This window comes from Haliaeetus leucocephalus, unplaced genomic scaffold (assembly GCF_000737465.1).
Source record: "Haliaeetus leucocephalus isolate CR32 unplaced genomic scaffold, Haliaeetus_leucocephalus-4.0 Scaffold964, whole genome shotgun sequence".
NCBI classification, from domain to species: Eukaryota; Metazoa; Chordata; class Aves; order Accipitriformes; family Accipitridae; genus Haliaeetus; species Haliaeetus leucocephalus.
The window spans coordinates 2,458,827-2,478,716 of NW_010973400.1; the positions used below are offsets into that span (position 1 = coordinate 2,458,827).

Sequence of the window (19,890 nt, forward strand, 5' to 3'; positions counted from 1 at the left end):
GTGCCGCGGCGGCGGCGGCCGGGTGAGTTGCCGTGGGGAGAGGCCGGGCCGGGTGGAGCGCGTTCCGCCGAGCCGGCACTCCCTCAGCTCCGAGCGGGGCTTGAACTTTGCTCCGCGGTCGTCCCTGGGGCTGACTCTGAGGGGGAGGGCGGGCCGAGCCTTCCCGCCACCTCCGCCCGGCCGCTTCGCTTCGCCCCGCTCCGCTCCGCCGGCGGCCCTGGGTCCCGTCCCGCGTGGAGCGGGGCGTCAGCCTGAGGCGTCCCTCGGCGCGGGGAGGTCGTTACCTGGCCCGGCCCGGCCCGGCCCCTTCCTGGGGCAGTCTGAGGCGTTACTCCTCCGCACTGCTACCGCCTTATTGTCTGATCGTCTCTAAAATTACCTCACAGGCTGCCCGCCGCGTCGGGCTGCTGGCGTGGGCTGCCGCTCAGGCAGGGCGTATTTTGGGCAACCGTTTTGGCAGGAGGCGCGGAGCGTCTGCTTCGTGTGCCGCTGCGCTCCGCGGGCAGAGCCCAGCCTGTGTGTGGGGAGTGCGGATAAGTTCAGGTGCTGGCAGCCCGCGGAGGGGGCGGGGGGGCAGGTTTCTTTCCAAAATGCACAGCCCTTCTAGCCAGCTGGAGAGGAAACGTTTATGCTGTGATTGTTACCTGAGCATATCAGTCACGTTCGGGCCATTAGGTTTGACGCTCATCTCGCTTCTAGTTTGCAATTGCCATGTCTCTGTAGCTCCTTGTTTCTTTGTCGCACGGTACAGAGTAGTTTTCAGTCATAATTTCTGCGTGGTGGAGTGATAGACTGTGCTCTGCTGTAAACAGTTTTCAACTCGAGAAGTTTGCTTTCTGCCAAAGTTAGTAAGGCAGGCTTTCGTGGGGGGAGGGGGCTGTGTGTGCTTGCTTGAATATTTCTGCTCTTCAGAGCAAGGAAAGCATCAAAGGCGGTTTCCGTTTTGTTTTCCTTGCATTAAAATAACTGCATGTGTGGGCTCCACAATATTGAGCACAAAAATACCTGCCGAAACTAATACGTCTACAGCTGCGTAGGTGGGAGCTGCTCGTTTCGGAGCACTGGCTGCGAAGGGCCACCGCGGGTCGGTGGCCCGTCCCCCGTGGAGCCGGTCGCAGGGATGGAGCCTCGGGGGGTGGAGAGCCCCTGAGGCAGGAGGTCTGCGCCGGGAAAGACCTGGAGTATCCTACCGCAGTTATCAGATGTAGCTGTGGTGGGCTGCTGGCAGCTGCAGCTTCTTCCTGTGTTTGCAGTTTAAATTTCCGGAGGTGGAAGTGCAGTTCTGTGACACGTTTTTATCACAGACACAGAAAGTATCTACCAAAACTCTTAATGTTTTAAGTGACGTCTAGGGACGTCTGACAGAAGTTGGCAGGAGAGGTTGGTTGTGCTGGTTGGGTTGGCTTGCTGAGCTGAAGTGCTCGCAGTGCAGTCTGATGGCTATCTCCTAATGGCTTTTTGGTCATAACAAACATCAATACGCTGTATAGGCTGATTTCTTTACCTTGATACATTAACACAAACATTTCTTCTAAGTGGAATTGCTGTTGTACTTCAGAAGGAACAGCGACTTTCACGGCTGACCAGTTTTGAATACTATTCATGCACATTTGAGGCCAGCCTAATGTAGCAAAAGAATTAATTTGAAGAGCTGCTTCATTGCGTCTGTCTCTTTTAACAGCTCTGATGACAAGTCACAGAGAATCAACAAAAGCAGATGGCTGGAGGTGGCTGTTGTTGCTTTGGGGAGTAGTCTTTTGAATAGTGAAAGAATAGAAGATAAGCACACTAACACAAAACACAAAAAATTACTTTGTGCTAAAGTGTGTTAAAACTTAATTTGGAAGAAGTTAGAAAAATTGTCTTTTTTTAAGCACACTCAAATTCACTATGCTTACTTGATACTGGAAGTTCATTTTTTTCCAAGTGCAGGTACAAAGTTCCTGTACAAGTACAGTGATCAGATACGCTTATAAGGTCATAATGTACCAGCACAGGCGTGCCTTATAGATATATAATGCTCTGGCAGAACATTTGTGGGGGAAAAAAAAAAAAAATACTGTACCGCATCTTGTGTGACACGTCGAAGGTGTGCTAAGCATAATGTTTTGATGTAATGCATAACAGCATCGGTTAAATTGAAGGCTGCCTAAACTTTAAAACCTGTTATGGACATATTGACTGAATCTTTTTGGTCGTTATGGGTTTTTTCTGAAGGCTTGCATACATTTCTACAGAATGTGTTTCACAAGGATTTAACTTTCAATATGAAAGAATACCAATATCAGCCTCCTGAGGAACATGAGTTAGTACTGAATAACTGAATGGGTTTTTTTTTTTTTGTTAGTGCTGCAGTGAATGTTGTTTCCCCCTAGCCCTCCATCTTGTTAAATTAGATGTCAAGACCATCTTAAATTTTATTTTAGTCTTGCTGTGCATACTACTTTTTCAGCAGTATGATGGCTGTCGCTGCTTAGTTTGACACCCTCTAAAAGCCATGCACAATATCATGACTTAGTCCCAAGCCTGCCAGGAGCAGAACATCATCTGTGTAACCTTTACCCAGTGGTCTTCAGCAATAACTCTTTAAACACAATTGCAACTTAAAATTTCTGTTCTCCTGGGGGCTTGTCTAATTTTTAGAGTGGTTTTTTTTTTTTAAAGGATGTTTTTGGAAGTCTCTGGCTTTTTGTGACTTTCTGTAACTTTTTTCAGAGAGCTCACAAGTGAGTATAATGAGATCAGTATGTCATTCTTCACTTCTTTCGACTCGGCAGACTAATCCTGTACTTGCAAATCCAGGATTTTCTTTCCAGCTAAACGGTAGACCAGAAATGATAATTCACAGTTTCTGAGATGCTGCACCAATATGTTGAGGTATAGTAGGAAGAGGAACCTGACAAATCTTGCACCTTTTGATAATGCACACTATTAAGGTGAAGGTCATTAGAATGCCTGCAGTGGCAGTGCAGTTTTTCTGCAACTGTCTCATAGTGTTGTGAAAAATCAGGGGAGTTTAAATCATGTCGCTCAGAAAAGAAATGGGATATTTTTTTCCTTGCTTAGCATACGTATGGGCATGTATTTTCAATTCGCATGATTATTGTGGAATTTATTTTGTATATTTATGAAAAAGTAATCTTCCCTTTGAATGTCTGAAACCGATGCATGGTTCATGTGTCGTTAAATTAGAAACTGCAGGAAAACAAAGAACCATCTGGAGACTTGGTGGGGGAGGAGGTTGAGCTTTCTGGTTAAATGTACTATCAACACAAGAACCATAAAGAGTGTTTCAGCTACAAAGGAGGTAAAGTGTGCTGGGCATTTTGTCTGATTGGGTTTTTTTGTTTTGTTTTTAAACCATCTTCTTTTCATAATTAGGCGAAGCACCAGAATGAAAGACATGGACAATATCAAAACTGTAAAGAAAGAATGGTAGGTGCCAGTTCCCCCCTCCCCCTTTTTCCTCTTCCTTTCCTATTGCTGTTTGTGTGTCCTGTCATGAGTTTTCAAACTTTATGTTAAATTTTAAAATTTTAATTTTTTTTCTGTATCCACCTGCTCCATGTATACTGAAGTTTTAAAAAAAAAAAAAAAAAAAGTACTGTTTTGGTAAAAGATTTTTCACATACCCGGAATGTTTCCTAGATGCCAGAAGCTGTGTAAATATTTTTTTTTTTAAATCAAAAGACAGCCTTACAAATGGCTAACTCACTGTGCACCTCTACATTTGATATGAAAGTGTTTGGTTTTCCAGTTATGTTTCCGAGGTAAAGCATAGTGAATACCTAGATTAATGCTTCAAATTTCTTTTCTTCTATTGGAAGATGAAAATGGGGACAGCATACTTTTGAAATTTCTTCTTTAATGTTGTGGAGTTTTTCTGTTGTTTAAGGATGTTAATCTGTAGGGATTCTTAGTGTTGCATAGATGCATTGCAAACAATTCCCTTTTATGCAAATGCATGTAATTACCATTCAAGTAAGCATTGCTGCTCTTGAATTCAATGCAGAGTTTTATGTAAAACTGGATATTTTTCAAGAGCTGTGATTTTTTTTTTCGACTTGCTTAAAATAGACTTTTCTGAATCTCCAATATGAATAACTCCTGCAACGTTTACCAAAAGCTGCATAATCCTCTTACTATGCAAAGAACCTAAACTGACAGATAATCATTCATTCAGGTTGCATATTTCTGCATTTTGATTGGTGGAAATCTAACAGAAACAGCTGTCATGTATACAGTGTTCTATAAAAAGATGTGGTTGATGCATCTTTTTTAATAGTCTGGCAGTCTCCACAGTATTGAAGTCTTTTATTGTATTTTTTCAGTGTGCTCAAGTGGTGTTGAGTCACTTGTTCTTGAGTTTCTCCAAAGTACTTTCAAAGATAGTAATGGTGGTTCTGTGATGGTGCTAGGAATGGGGAGGTTCAAGTGGGGGTGGGGGAGGAAATCCTAGGGCAATTTTCTTGTATGTGGTTTTAAAAACTTACGGCAAAGGAAGTCAACCACGCCTATATCGTGGAAATCTTTAAAGGAGGCCTTTCATTGGTGTGCAGTTGAATGTGTGATGGTCTGAATTAGAAGTATGAATTGTCTAATTTGTATTCCTTGCTCTGATACCAAGTTTAGAAGCTTCTGCAGAGATGAATTCACCTTTTCTATTGTCATTCTTTAACTTGTGCTTCTGAAGTGCAAATAGTAGCAGCTAGAGATTCGCAAGAAGTTTCTAGAAAAGGCACAATGCAAACTTGACCTGATGTTTTCTAACAACCAAGCAAGCTGGGTGCAGGGGAGCATGCCTTTTACACCTCTTGGTACTGAACTTCTAGGGTAACTACTTGTCTTCTAATGTGTTTTCCAAGGCATCGTTTTTACTTATGTCTTTGTTCTGCAGGATGTGTTCATCGGGAACCGATGATCAGGTTTTGAATGGTACAGAACAAAGCTGTGACTACTTTGTAGATAACCTTTTTGAAGAAGCTCAGAAGGTTGGTGCTATATGTATGCCCCCGACTACAGTCAAGAACCAGGTAGGTGGTGAAGTAAAAACAGTCATGTTTAACATAATAGCACTCCAGGAGTACTCTGGAAAACAAATGCGAGAAGTCCAGCAGTCTTATCCAGTACATCTGTAAAGAAATGCACACAGAATTCAGACAGCAGTAGGAACAGTCTTCCATCTCAGTCAATGAGGCCTATGCTTCTGGCTCTTGCTATTTTATAGTGGGTTTAGCGTTCTAGGACTTATGCTGGCATTGGCTAATGCGCTTCTGCTTTATTAGTAAGGAGAGTGAGCTGATCATGAGGTGCAAGGAATGACAACTACTATAACATAAGAAGTTGTTTAAAGAGTTGCAGCCTTTTTATGCAAAACTATAGCCCAATTTTTTTTCATTTGCTCTCATTTGTATAGTTGTGGTAGTAGTGGGACGTTTAGTATGCGTTTGTATCTCAATGATTCTGCCCTTTCTGTATTTTTCTGTTACTCCCCAAAGACCGGTAAGGGGCTGGAGAAAAGGCCATGTAGAACAAGGATGTCAAGGAGAAATTTGGAGTGGGCATTGCTGGAAATTACATTCATGGACCCCCAACTGAGCCTGGGAGAAAAGGAGTGTTGGGAGCAATACCTTAAACTGTGGTTCTGAAATAGTGTTCCATGGCAGTACTTGTGTCAATTTCTAAATGGGAGGTTGGTGTGGAATAATTAATTAGTCCATGTTAAATTTGCGTACTGGCTCACTGTAGAGGAACCTTCCCATGATCAGAACTCCTTCCATATGCATTGGTGCCATGAGAGACGAGACTTTTTAAAGGTATCTAATCTTGCTGACTGCAAGATACCTTTTTGATAGATTACCCAACCAAAAGAGAAGGAATTTTATTCAGCAGTTTGCACATGCTGTGTATTTATGTAGCAATCATCTTCTAACAAGTCAAACTGCGAAAAAGGAGGGAAAAAAAAAAAAAGATAAAATTGTCAAGTACTATCAAGCCTAGTTCAAACTAACTTCCAGCTGAGGTGGATTCTGCATTTGTACATGCTTCATAGACCTCACATGTGGCCAGGTATCTGTCAAGACAGTGTTATTTCAGGGATCAGACCTTGATGATCAAATGCTTCCTTAAATGGCATGATGCATAAACAGGAAAATGCAATCCCAAATATATCTATGTTAAAGTTGGAGAGACTTCAGTGAACAGTGTGAAGGCTGCAAGTTGAAGAAGTGGATGTTCTCTGGCAAAAATTAATGAATTACTGAGAATTTATTTTTTCATTCCCCTACACCAAGGTTTTGATTATACCCAGGAATTCCAGGGTAACATAAATGCACAACTGAAAGTAAATTTTCCAATACTTGCTGCATTTCCTGAGTGAAAGGCTTCTGCATGCATTATGTCTATGCCTTACTTTCAGAAAATCCTCTTGAAAGATCAGAACAAGGCTTTCCCCTAATAAATCCCCAGCTGGGCTATTCTGGTAGTTGGTGTTCCAACCCCAGGCATGTGTGCTCTCAAATTAGCTCTTGAAGAGTTGCAGCTGGCTGGGATCTTCCAGCTCTTTTTTTTTTTTTTTTTTTTTCCCCTTCCTGCTGAATTGGAGTGTTCTTGACCTACGAAAGCAAAATGATTGGGGGAAGGTTTATTTCTAACCCTGACTGACACAAGATACTTAGAAGTGTCACTTACCCCTTGCAGTTGCTCTGCCTGTTGGCACAGGGCCGAAACAGAGTATAGTGAGCCTTCTCTCAGTATTCTTAGTCCATGCAGTGGATGATTTACAATAATAGGGTACTGTGGGTATACCAAGCTGGGTTTACATCAGTAGTATAATGGGAATTGTTCTTATTTTATAGGTTGATGTAATCATTAAACTTTGGAAAAATGGGTTTACAGTAAATGATGGTGAACTTAGGAGCTACGCTGATGTTGCAAACCAGCAGTTCTTGGACTCCATTAAAAAAGGGTAAGTGAGTTTTGTGTTCTTAATCAGCCTGAGTTAATATGCTTTGGATAGCACTCAGCTTATGCTCTAAATTTTTTACATAGCTGCTTGGCTTTGCTGCACTGCAGTATCCCTGTAGGAGTGTAGGCCACTGCCTGTCTCAGTTCCTGCAGCGCTAATGGCTGTTTTAACATCAACAGGTTTAACGTAGCTTTCAATTGCAGTAGTTGTACAGTTGCTGATGAAATAGATAAAAGCGAGTGTTGGTAGGGGGCACAGCAGGTGCAGAATGAAATAAAGAATAAATCAGAGTGCCCAGTAAGAGCTACTGATCAAATGGTACTTTGACTAACGAACTCAATGCACAAGTGGTCGAGCATTTCTGGTTTTATGGTCTTTGTTTTGTTTTTATTGATGAAAAGCCTTAAATGGGCACAGTTGCTCTGTGTAGCATCAAGAAACTCTGATCAGTATTAATTTTCAGACATTTTTCCTAGTACAAACTTGCTATTTCAGTCATTTGTGTGTATATAGCAATCTTATTTTTATCCCCGTTAAAAATTAGCATGCTATCCTGATTTCTGCTAGTGTTTGCAGTGTTGCAGGCTGACCATGCAAACCAATGTAATTTTCAGCCTTTAATTTGTAGTCTGTTTCCTCATGCTATACAAATGGAGAAGAGAATATAATTTTATGGAGAATGTAATTTAATAACTCCCTTTTCAAGTATGTGAAATTAATAAGCTATTGTATTTTTTAGTCTTTTCCATACTTTGCTAACCCATGAAAAATACTAATTTTAAACTATATTTCTCCTCTATGGCTGTCATCTGTGTTAGTTGTAATAGCAATTAACGGCACTGTTTAAAGCACTTTGCTTTCTTTGTGTGCATGCATCATAAGTTTGCCATCTTTCTTTCACCCTTTGCTTGTGAAGATGCTAATTACAGGATGGTTCCTGCATAATTGTTGATGGTAGAGAAGCACTTAGTACAGCCCCTATGCCAGCTGAGCCCCACCACCTGAAAATGTAGTATCTGCATCAGAGCTCATAGACAAAGGCATTGTTGTGTTCTGCTTAAAAGCAAAGCAAATAAAGCATTACCAAGGTGATGTTACTGCACTGAAAGAGTGTAGCTGTTAGTGATGATCTCATTTTTAAAAGCTGAAATTCGTGTTTATTTGTAATTAAACACATTGTGTCTTAACTCAGTTCTTTGTCTTTAAAAGCCAATTGTCTTTTTTTTTCTTCTTGTTTTACTATGGAGATAAAATAATTGAACCTTTTGTGGCAATGTATGGCAATACTGAACTTCCTACACATCATGTGCTTTGGAGTGGTAACTGCTGAGTGAATTTGAACATCATTCAACAACTTGCATGATGATGTCTTTTTACTGTTCACTTGCTAGTTAATTTTCTGTTCAGGAACTTGAAGTTGTTTATATGTCATATGTCATGCACTTAATGTAACTTCTAGTAAATACGAAGTTTTTGGTTGGGTTGGGTTTTTTTAAGCATCATCCTTCAAAGGAAAAACGTAGAACAAGTATTAATCATTAATCCATTTTGTATACTGAAAACAGTATAGTAGTTCTTTTTCTGACATATTTTTTTTTTCTTTTTTAAGGGAACTGCCTTTTGAGCTAAGAAAACTTTTTGATAAGGAGGAGGTAGATGTGAAAGTGGAAGATAAAAAAGATAAGGTGTATTTGTCATCGAAAAAGCCAATGTTTCATCCCTTTTCTGGACATGGCTACAGATTAGGAAGGTGAGTAGTCTGATGTGATCTATGATTGAGCAGCTGAAGGGAACTATACCTGTGGTAAAGGATCTTAGAATTCAGGTTGAAAGTGACCTCTGGAGTTTTCTAATCCAAGCTCCTGTTCAAAGCAGGGTCAGCTGTGGGGACAGATGAGGTTGCTCTGGCTTTTATCCAGTTGGGCCTTGAAATCCTGCAAGAGTGGAAGTTGCACAGTCTGCTTCGGTGCTGGACTGTCCTCATGGGAAAGAAATTTTTCCTTATATCCAGTCTGAATGTCTCTTGTTTGAATTTATGCCCACCATGAAAAGCCTGGCTCCCTCCTCCTGTAGACCCTGGCAGGCTGCTGTTAGGTGATCCCGGCAACACCATCTCTTCCACAGGCTGAACAAGTGCCTCTCCTCCAGCCTCTCCTCGCAGGGTGAATACTCCAGCTTGTGGCCATCTTGGTGGCCCTCTGTGGAACTTGCTCCAGTTTATTGACATCTTTCTTTTATTTTGGGTACCAAATCTGAATGCAGTGTTTAGGTGTGTCTAATGAGTGCTGAATGGGGGCTAATCAGCTCCCACAATCTACTGGCTGTCTTCCTGTTAATATAGCCAGGATGCCATTGGCTTTCTTCAAGGTCTCAATATTAGCAGAACTGTTGCCAGCTGAAAGGCTGTGACTCTTCTGCTCTGTGATTTAAGAGAAAAGTATCTCTTTTAAAGCTGTATGTGCAATACTTTGAGAAGAGGGGAGTATGACAGTCCCATAAAGGGAACTGAAGAAGTAAGAGATTATTTCCCATTCTCTTAAATTTCCTCAGTATTTAACCATGCATTTATTGCAGTAAGACGTTTTAGCGTGTTACAGTGATACTCTTTCCTTTACTCCATGACTCTCTTGTGATTGGAGAATGTCAGCCACTAATGCGAATGCCAAAACTGGACTTGATTTATAACCAAACAGTACTGTATTTTGGAAGGCTGTTGTAAAGGGGCAAGCCAGGAGTTCAGATATTTGATCCCTGTGACTTTTGCTTACTCCAGCCAAATTATCTGTTTCACATATCCCTGTTGTGTAAGACTTACATGCCTATAAAAGCAGACTTCAGCCTAGGGAACAGTTCACATTCAGTGACTGGGAGCCTACAGGAAGCCTTCACAGGTGGGACTGCTTAGTGACCTGTGGCCTGGGGTTAGTAGACCATATTGAAACCTTAGGTGAACAGCTTGTTTCAATTAAGTGGAAAGGGCTTGCTGCTAAGGCCCAGTGCTTGTGCTGAGGGAAAGTGTGACCTGGGTAGGAAAGGATGAGGCAGGGGAAGAAGATAATGTGCAGAGTAAGAGACAGATAATGGTAAAGGATGGGTGGTTCCAGCCTGCCTCAGAGAAGCAAGTATCTGTTTTACCAGTTTCATCTGTTTCTGTAGCTCAGTCCATTCAGTTGCTACATGCTTGAGTAGATGTGGTCAATAGGGAAAATCTTCCCTTGAGAGATGGATGAGATGCTGCAAGATTTGCTTTTGGTAGCACTGAAATCCTGAGCAAATGAGGGTCAAGAACTTAACCTTATTTTATCTACAAGTAGACCTGCATATAGCCAAAGCAAAAAGATCCTCAGCGTGCTGAGTTTCTGTTGCTAACCAGTGCTAAACAGTAGGTTGTTCAGTTCCTTGTTGTGCTCTGTCATGCCTACAGCAAGTAATGATCTTGCTTCCCAATAGGCGAGTTAGGTTCTGGAAACATGCTATTCTGTGAATTTCGGTTGACTGGTCTTGTATGCTGAGACATCCTACAACTTGCTCAGCATTTTTTTCTTTATGGACTGGATAAAATGCTTTTTTGTTGTTGTTTTTCTACTCTTGCTAGTCTATTCAGTGCTGTGCTATCAGAGCCTTTTCTTTAAAGAGAAGTAAATATTTTTGCTGATGTTGGAAACGTGAGCCGTAAGTGCTCTTAGTCCATAAACTAGTGCTTACTTCCTGATGTTAGTAAATGTCCATTGTATGCATATGCTACTCTTTCAGCAGAAGAGCTTTGTGGGGAAATAGTAGTGCTGTCTGAGACCTTTAACAAGTTTTAAGCTGTAGAACTCAGTTTCCACAGTTGCATTTCTGTGCTTCATCAGAAAAGAGAGGGGCAAATGACTGAATGGTTTACTTCAGCTTATGAGGTAGCTAAATTTCTGCTTATCAAATAAACGGGGTTTTTTAATACTCTATAGATTTTCTGCCAGTGTTCCTAGATGGATGGATTATGTGGTAGATAAACCATTATGAATCGTTCTGTTGACTGGCTCATTAAAACTTTTGTTGGAGGAAAAATGGAGGAACTAGAAATGATATGTTTGTTGATATAACTCAGATGAGCTTGATCCTCTCTCCCTTTTTGTTGTACAGGAGAAACAAATGAGACTTCCAAAATACCCTATGACTCTATATAACTAATGGGTATATTCTGTTTTATCTACCATCGTTCAGCTGCATTTAATAGTTTGGGATTATAACAAGATTTGCAGCTGCACTTTTCTATTAAGCTTATCAATGCGTTTTAAAGACTGCCTTAGAAGCATGTTAATTAAACTATTGACTGAAATCCCTTGTAGCAAAGTGGGCTTGCTCTATAACCTCATTAAGGTAAAACATTGTGTGTCAAGCTTCTTAACCATTAGTCAGGGTAAGTCATGATACCTAACTCTTGGGCTTTTTCTTTTCAGAAAATTGACAGGAGGCTCTTATGTCTCTTCGATCTTTAGTTTACATCTTCTTTTGATAATCTTATAAAAGGAATAAGCCTGTAAAAGGGGTGATAATGCTTTGATCTCAGGCTAATAAGAGACTTAGATTCTTGGTTTCTGGCTTTAGTCAAAACTTCCACCACTAGATGGCTTTATCTGTCAGTTCTACAGGAGCAAAGTTATTAAGTATAGAAATGCTTTAAACTTTGGTGAATATAGATCTTCTAGCTTTCTCTTGCAGCTTTGCTTAATGTGTTGGCTTTGGTTTTCACACATACTTGCTATTGAAAGAATTGTCTCCAGTGCCTACCATGAATTCTGAGATGTGACCATAAGGGAAGTTGGTTTGAGAATGACACCAAAAATCTGTATCCATTTGAGACAGTTGTCTGAACTACAACTGTGACTGATGGGCTAAAATGTAGTTCAGCCCAGGCTAAACCAGGTGCCTGGCAGCTGCATGGTTGATTACCTCTCCAGCCTCCACTGTACTGGAGACAGCTAGCTCACACATGAATGCTTATACTTCAGTGTCTGAACCTGGAATTGAATGCCACTGATCAAGTAGACAGCAAAAGCTGATCATTGCTGGACTGAAATATGACTTCAACTTTTTTTTTTTTTGCTATGCTCCCAAGACTGTTTAACATTTTCTTGCTGGTGCTCAAGCTTTTTTCCCAGATCTGAAGGGCAATTAGGGTTTATTTTGTATTGAGGTCAAGCATGAGCAGAAGCTGGGTGTGAGACAAGGAAATCGGTAGAGGCAGGTGAGTTATAGTAAGTCACCTGTACTTGGAGTACCAGAATGTTTTACAGATGTGCCTCTTGGAATTTGTTGGTGCCAAGTTCTTGTGCCCCAGCTGATTTCTGTGTAATGCAAAACAGTCAGTTCTGTGCCTCTCATCTGTGTCCAGTTGCAGTGAATATCTCTTATCGCTCACTTGGGAATGAGATTCCTTGATCTCATTCTTTTTGCAGAGTTTCAATGGAAGAAATGAAAAGTGCCTCTACTGGCTGATAGCCTAGAAGTTAGGGTGCTTAACTAGGCAGTGAGTGATAAGATTTTTTTAAATACCTCAGACTGAGAAGGACTTGAGCCCAAGACTCTAATTTTATTAGCCTGAATATATGAAGTCATTGGCCATCTTTTTTTAATAATAAATTGGCTGTGACTTTTCTGTTTTATGATTAAACTAAGACAGGTACAAGAACATAAGGATGGGGTTTGTCTGTGAAGCAGATGTAGTATTGTTAAGACTGTTATTCTATGGCCATTGGTTACTGACTTCTCTCTCAAGAAACAGTAACTTGTCAGTTTTCTGTGCAAAGAGAAAGCTTTTCCGCAAACCACCGTGAAGTGTTCATGTAGTCAGTGACCATAGCTAAGCTCAGAGAAGAAGTGGTAACTCCTTAAATCACTGCTATTGTTTTGCAAGCAAACATCTGGTTATACTCACATGAGCTGAGGATGTGCCCATTGGATCAGACATTATGATGACTTAAACAGTACATGCTGAACAAGCTTAGTCCTGAAAGAAGCACTAAGCCCTAGACATTTCTTCAGAATAAAAATTTTTGCCAGTAATTTTTTTTAAGACCATGCACTTGGACTGAGGTCCCTGTATTCTATCAAGTTGTTTTATGGATCTTTGACCTTATGGTAGGGTCAGCTGTCAAAAGTGTCTTAGGAAAAACCCAAAATCCAAGTGCTGTGTGCATCAGCCTGGATTTTCACATTAAGTCAATTTCTCTGATAGATGAGTAACGCTTCTAAGCTGAAATAGATGATGCTGGGGTCTAAATCAAGGCTAACAACGTTCAGTTAAATTGAATTACTGTAATCACATTATGGCGAAAATTAACATTGAGTATGCAAATTCAGTACTCAAACCCCTTAAAGTTTCACTTGTGTGATTAGAGTACAAAAAAATGCACAAAGAATCTTCAGACTTTTTCATCCCTTCTGTATTCATATTTAATCCTTTGATATTTAAGTTCCCTTCCATCTTGTAAAAATGTTTAACATAAACAAACTGAAATTCTTTAGCAAGTTGAAGTCTTCAGGAGAAAGTATTGGCATACAGTTAAAAAAACCAACAAACCTGACATTTCTCTCAGTATTCCTATACTTGTTAAAAAAAAGTCATCAATGCACCCTGATGTAGGGCAGAAAGCTCCAGAAGCAGAGGTCTGGAGGGAGGGTCAAGCTTACATGTGTACACAGAAGGCATAACCTCATATGGCTTTTCTTTTCAGTGCTACTCCAAGGATAATCTCTAAAGTAAGAGATGATCATCAAGGACCTAATGACAAAAGACACCTGCCTTTAGTACCCTTAAATGATTTGGAGCCTATCACTAACATCCAGATCTGGTTAGCTGATGGGGAAAGGATAATTCAGAAATTCAATGTTTCTCACAGGTAAGATTTGTTTAGCACTGTCATATGTATTTGCATCTGAACTATTTGTCCTATGCCTGTACACTTGGTAAGTCTCTAATTTCTGTGAATAATCTACCTCCTCAGTTCACTTAACATTGGACTGCTGTTCAGCTGTATCTAGAAAACCTCCTTTCAAATTCTGAGAAATCTTTTAGCTGACAAGGGAGGAGCATAAGAGGAATGTGAGCTGATGTTAATAGTCAGCACATAACTGAGCATAAATGAAAAGCTGAGGAAACTGTAGGAGATCTTTGTAGGTTAATGAAAGTCAAGGTGTATGTATTGCTCATTACTGGAGGAAACAGCTTTTAAGATGACAGATCTCTCACAAAATGACTACATCTGGAGCAAATTGCTTAGTAAGAAGCCTGCTAGTCATTGGGCACAGACAGCACCACAGCTGGGAGCTGGAGGATGTGACTTAGACTTGAGCCAGAGAAACCTCTAGGGAGGGCCAGAGTCCATGCACTAGGCAGGGAGGTTCATCACCTGCATGTCAACATGGACAGAATAGAATGCATCCAATGTGTTTAATTCTTAAATTAGTAAAATTTCCAGTTCCCAAAGAACTGGGATGGGAAATACATAAATGGGGATATTGTAAATGGGGATAATATCAGAAGGTGTCAGCGCAGCATATGTATGCAGGAGCTTTGAAAAAGTAGGATTAACTGTTGAACACTAAATTGTAGAACTACTGTCTTTAGAGACCTTTCTCAAATTCGTGATTTGAGAAATTACTCCAGTACTACACAGTCACATCATATGGAAAGGATATATTGCCTGTGCTTCTCTGTGAAGCAATTTAAAGTGATCATGGGTTTAATACAACCCAGGCTGCTGTCAAGGTAAACTGTGTATGTTTTTGTGGCTGGTCAGAAGAAAAGCTCAGCAGTTGAAGGTTAAGGGCTGTAACTTTTTCTCTAACTTGTACTAATTTCTTATGGTAGTGGCCTGAGGTATGAACTGGAACACTGTTGCAATGTACTGCTGAAGGGTCAATTGCTATTTTAATTATAAATACTTCATTGGATGGCTTAATATTTTAATTATTCCAGGTTTCACATATTTAAGTATATTTAGAAGCTTTTTGTCTTCATGGGAAATAGTCTGAACAGCTGCTGAGTGCTTTTGGAGGAAAAAAAGAAGTCTGAGATAAGCAGAACAACAGCCTTACTGATGTGATGCTCTTTTTTAAATAGTTTGCAATAAACATTCTGTCATAACATTTTCTCTTGCCACAAGACCAGCATGTTTGTATTTGTGTATGACCTAATAAGAACTAGGGGGATATCCTTTTTAGAGTACATATCCTTAAGCATTATGATTGCATATATAGCACTCCTTTCAGTAGAGAAGCAGAAAACAGTCAACTATTTGTTAATTAAACTATAGGCAAATAACCTGTAGTGCGTATATTGCAGTGTCTGGGTAAACTGATTACTTTTACCCTTTGCAGATAGAATGTGTGTGTGCCATAGTAACTACTACTTTAGATATGATGTGATTACTGATGAAAGATTGAAGTTACAGCATTGGAGCAAAAATGCAGGTAGCATTATAATGCTGCAGTATGGGGAACTGAGGAGACATGAGAGTGAAGTAACTAGCAGAGCAGTGCTGTAGGAATAGCACACGTGGCTATGTCTTGAATCGAGTTGTGTCCCTTCTTGAGCAGTTGCTAAGTTAGTGTGACCCTGGAGCATCAGCTACAGAGCCTGGAAAGGAACTTGTTCATCTTAAAGCAGGTAGCTGGTGGCTAATTGCCTGAGTCGCTCCTGGGACCTGATGAACTTTGATATAATGCATGTATACAACTGTAAATGTCCAACCTAAAGTTTACTCCTGCTTGAGGTTTTTCAGTCTCTGGGCTTATAACACCAATGTTGCCTCTTCATTGAGGCCTGCATGCACAGGAATTAGGTGCTATCTATATCTGTCCTAGTAAGTATGGGTAAGGCATGAAAATTTGGTCATCTGTGCTGCTAAACTGTTAGGATGGCTTTCCCCCAAGCCAACTAGCACTTTCTCAAACAATATCTAGGCTTGGTTCAGATGTTGGCTCAGGTCACGGACCGTTTGCAGGAGGCAGGCAACCTGGGCTACCCTGTGCATGGTGGGAGAGGAGGGAGGAGTTTAATAATTTGCCAGTAGCCAGAGGCAGTTGGCGTCAGGATCAGAGAATGGACATGGACATTATGCTTAATTTACTGGTATAGATGTATCCCATCATCTTCATTTTCTAATTAAATTGGTCAATCCTGATTCTTCCACAGTAAAACCTCTGTCTTGCTCACTTATTGCAAGGTTCTTCACACCTTAACAGGCAGCTTGAATCTGTAATGAGTTCACTGCTGCACCTGCTTTGGTAGAAGGACGCTATATGTAAACCTGGTTAACTCATAAGCTATCCAGACAATTTTTGCAAACCCTTTTTCTTTATTATTATTATTATTCTGGTTCTGCTGCATGTACCACACACTGGAGGCATCTTTATTCTAGCTCTCTGCTACAGAAACCTCAGGTAAGAGCTCCACCAGCTGGTTAAGAAATGGTAGGCTTGTGTAACTACCATCTGAGCCATTTGAGTGCTCAGGGTAAGATACTCATCCTTTTTCCCTTGGGACTGCTCTCTGAGCATGCAGACCTTGGTCCTTGCTTCCCAAGTGGATCAGACACTTCAGGATACCACACCATCTGTATTCCTCTATTTCTATGCCATCAGCTATTACATGAAGTGGGTGTCTCATTCTCTTCTTGTGGTGGGACTATGTCTTGTGCACATGATGATCTGTGTTGGGATTGGAGTGCTCTAATGCTGGGTTTTCTTTTTTTCTTCTCAGAATAAGCCATGTCAGAGACTTCATAACAAAGTATCAAGGATCAGAGGGAAGCGTTCCCTTCACACTGACTACTTCGCTGCCAGTTCAAGAGCTGCGAGACGAGACACTCACCCTAGAAGAAGCAAAGTTGCAAAATGCTGTTGTGGTTCAGAGACTTCGGAAAACAACTGAACCTTTCAGACTCTTAGTGATAAAAGCACCTGACAATGGCTATAAAACTGCTGCTGCACCTAATGGACAGCTCAAGAATGAGAAAAAAAATGCTATCAAAAATACAAGATCAAATTAGCTTTTAACTGGCCAAAAACTACCTACAGGTGGAACTAGACAAAACCAAAAATGTAACCAGCAATATCTGGATGCACTCATCCTCACTTACTGTGCTCTTAGAGAGAAAAATATGTGCTGTGCTATCATCTGCTATAATAGAAGTATTTTCAACTAAATTTGGTGGTCAGAGCCTGGCTATATAAGGTAGCAGAGGTAACTATACAATAAGTCATCCTTAGAATTTCCTTAGGTAGAAAGCTTCTTAGTTCTTTAATGAGTGTATTTAGGCAGAACAGTTCTCTGAGACTTAACTACTACTGATAGCACCTTTTAAGGAAAAATAGTATTTATTTTTGCACTTTGGACTAAACTGAAACTGAACTGATTGGTTTCACTTACATTTCAGTGTAAGCTGCTGCAGTTTGCGTTCTTCTCACAGTAACTTTTAGGCAACAGATGCGGCAGGGAAGCTCACATTTAAACTCCTAACTAACTTGAAAATCTGCAATATCAGTATCTTCAGGATTTCACTTTTACCACAAGATCAGCAGTGTAATGTTCTATGAAGTCTTCACATGGTGGTAGGTGCATGTGTGAGAAGATAGTAATGAGGTAGTCTGGTGCATACTGCATATGAAGTGCCTCAAAGCTCTGAAGGAATTGTTATTACCAATGGTTGAAGGGTTGAAGTGGTTTCTTCCCCTCTTTTGCTGCTACAGGTGTCTTACAGATAAGGTGATGTTAAACTACCTAGCTCATTAGGATAGAGGTCCGCTTTTAGCCTTGTCACACACAAACTTCAGCTTTTTTGGAGATTGCCATACAGGAATAGTGGCTTAGAGCGACATGGTTGTTTTTGTACTACATATCTGCCTCTCTCCTGAACTGGCCAGGTGATTGAGACACTAATTGCATCTGGCCTAGTTTCAAAGATGTTGAAAATCCTTATTTGAAAATTGAGGTTTCTTTCCCCCTCCTCTGCCCCATTTCCATCCAAATATTTTATTTTGCTATTCAGGTACTTGAGGCATAAAATTTGTAGCCAACTACTCCATTTTTTGTTAAAGGAGAAATCAACATAAAGAGTAAATATTTTGTATTACTTTGCTAAGTAGCATGTGGTTTGTGAATGGAACTAGAGTCTCTAGGTAAGACTTATCCTGGGGCCTTCAATGAGTGCTGACTAGTTTGTGCTACCTATGCAAATGGATGATTGTTGGCATTGTACTTCTCTTGCATGGTTAAATGAAAGATGGGTTTGGGATTTCCTGGTTTTGTTCTAAATAGAAAATTACTTAATTGGAGTGACTTGAAATCTCTGTAAAAGTCATGTTACTTCAAACTAGGGATATAGAACTGTTTTGCTTCAGCATCTCTCCTGATATGTTTGAGGGCAGTGCAATTAAAAATCAACTGCACAAATATCTATTCAGTGTATTCAGACAGCAAATCTCTGAAAACTATGCAGTTAACTGTTTTCAGTGCTATAAACTTGGTGTGCTACTGTGTCATTCACGTTTATGTAGCAAATAATACAACTACATTTTCTTTGGTCTTACACCGACTCCTCTGCTATATGAAAAGCCTACCAGATCTCTACTAGTAGGAAGAAATGTGCAGACAAATCCACTAGTGAAATTGAAGAGACAAGTCACCTACAGACACACATCCAACCCTCAGTTTGCAGAGTTTCCTGAACAGTGAATTTTATTAATCAGTGCTTTTGAATTTGTCTTAATGTAAAACCAAGTATTAGAAAACCACACATGCTTGATTGTAAGCTCAATTGTTCTTACCTAAAAGGTGCATGAAATGTCAAAGTAACGGTATACTATTCCTGCATTTGCAACATAGAAATTCAAAGAAATAATTAGCATAAGGTTGATTGAAATTGAAGGGGGGAGGGGGAATCAAATTTTAAGGTAGGTAAATCCATTTTGCTTGTTATCATAAGACAATGTTTTTGGAAAGGAGCAGTAAGTATTTAGTATTTCAATGTAGATTCATGTCTACTACCAGTATTTTAAGAGACTGGATAGCTTGATTCTCTCTGGCTATATATTGCGCTTTACTGAAATCAACTGTTTCTGGCTACAGCTTTGGTGTACTTGAGTGTGTATTTGCAGTTTGGCAGTGTCATGATCTCAATTACAAAATGAGAGCAAAAGTCAAGAGTGATGCTGACTGCACTGATCCCATGTTAGACTAGAAAGTGCCTTTAAAAAAAGGCAGTGAACTGTGATTGGATAACTTATTTCCTAATTTGGAGAAAATCTCTGGAATTAATACAGGGGTTTCCTAAATCTAATTGGTTTTGGTCAATTTGTAAAGACTGATTAGCTACCTGTAGTGTCTGGACAGGCTAATCTCTTGCTCAGCACTGTAGACAGCTATTGTGCATTGGTCAAACAACAGTAAAACTAGCTTGATCAGTGCTTGAGTTTGTGCAACACATGAATGCTATCAGTTATTCATGTTTATTCACAAGCCTTCACTGTTTTGAGTAAAGCCTGTGCATTCACATAATTTACAGCAAAATTGAAATAGCCTAGAAAAGAACAAAGAAAGGAAATGCTTTCTGTAGTTTCTTCCTTCATGAAGAAACATGCAAATGCAGGTAACAGATTTAATGTGTTAAGAGGATGTTGTGTGAAGAGAAAACAAAGAACCTAAATGTTGAATTTGAATGTAACATGCATGCCTTGTATCTAACTTGGTATTTAAGAACAAATTATGTACTGGGGCTAAGGGACTGAGCGGTCCACCTCTGTTATTTTAGAGCCCATCTGGCCTCAGCCCTTAGGGACACTTTGGAGCCTAAAAGCTTCAGAGGGGTTTCAACAAGGCCTATTAAGGCCACAATTTCAGTTTTGCATTGAAGGTCTGTTTTTAAGAAAATTTTTTA

General features: G+C 40.2%; 1 protein-coding gene across 1 annotated transcript; it reads left to right on the forward strand.

Moving 5' to 3' along the window:
* The first annotated feature begins 9 nt into the window (after positions 1-9).
* UBXN2A (UBX domain protein 2A) lies at positions 10-19,166 on the forward strand. The gene is made up of 7 exons (XM_010584253.1): positions 10-22; positions 3,382-3,435; positions 4,898-5,033; positions 6,858-6,967; positions 8,577-8,717; positions 13,687-13,851; positions 16,716-19,166. The coding sequence occupies exons 2-7, from the start codon at positions 3,395-3,397 to the stop codon at positions 17,002-17,004; spliced, it is 882 nt and encodes a 293-aa protein (XP_010582555.1). The 5' UTR covers positions 10-22; positions 3,382-3,394; the 3' UTR covers positions 17,005-19,166.
* The last annotated feature ends 724 nt before the right edge of the window (positions 19,167-19,890 follow it).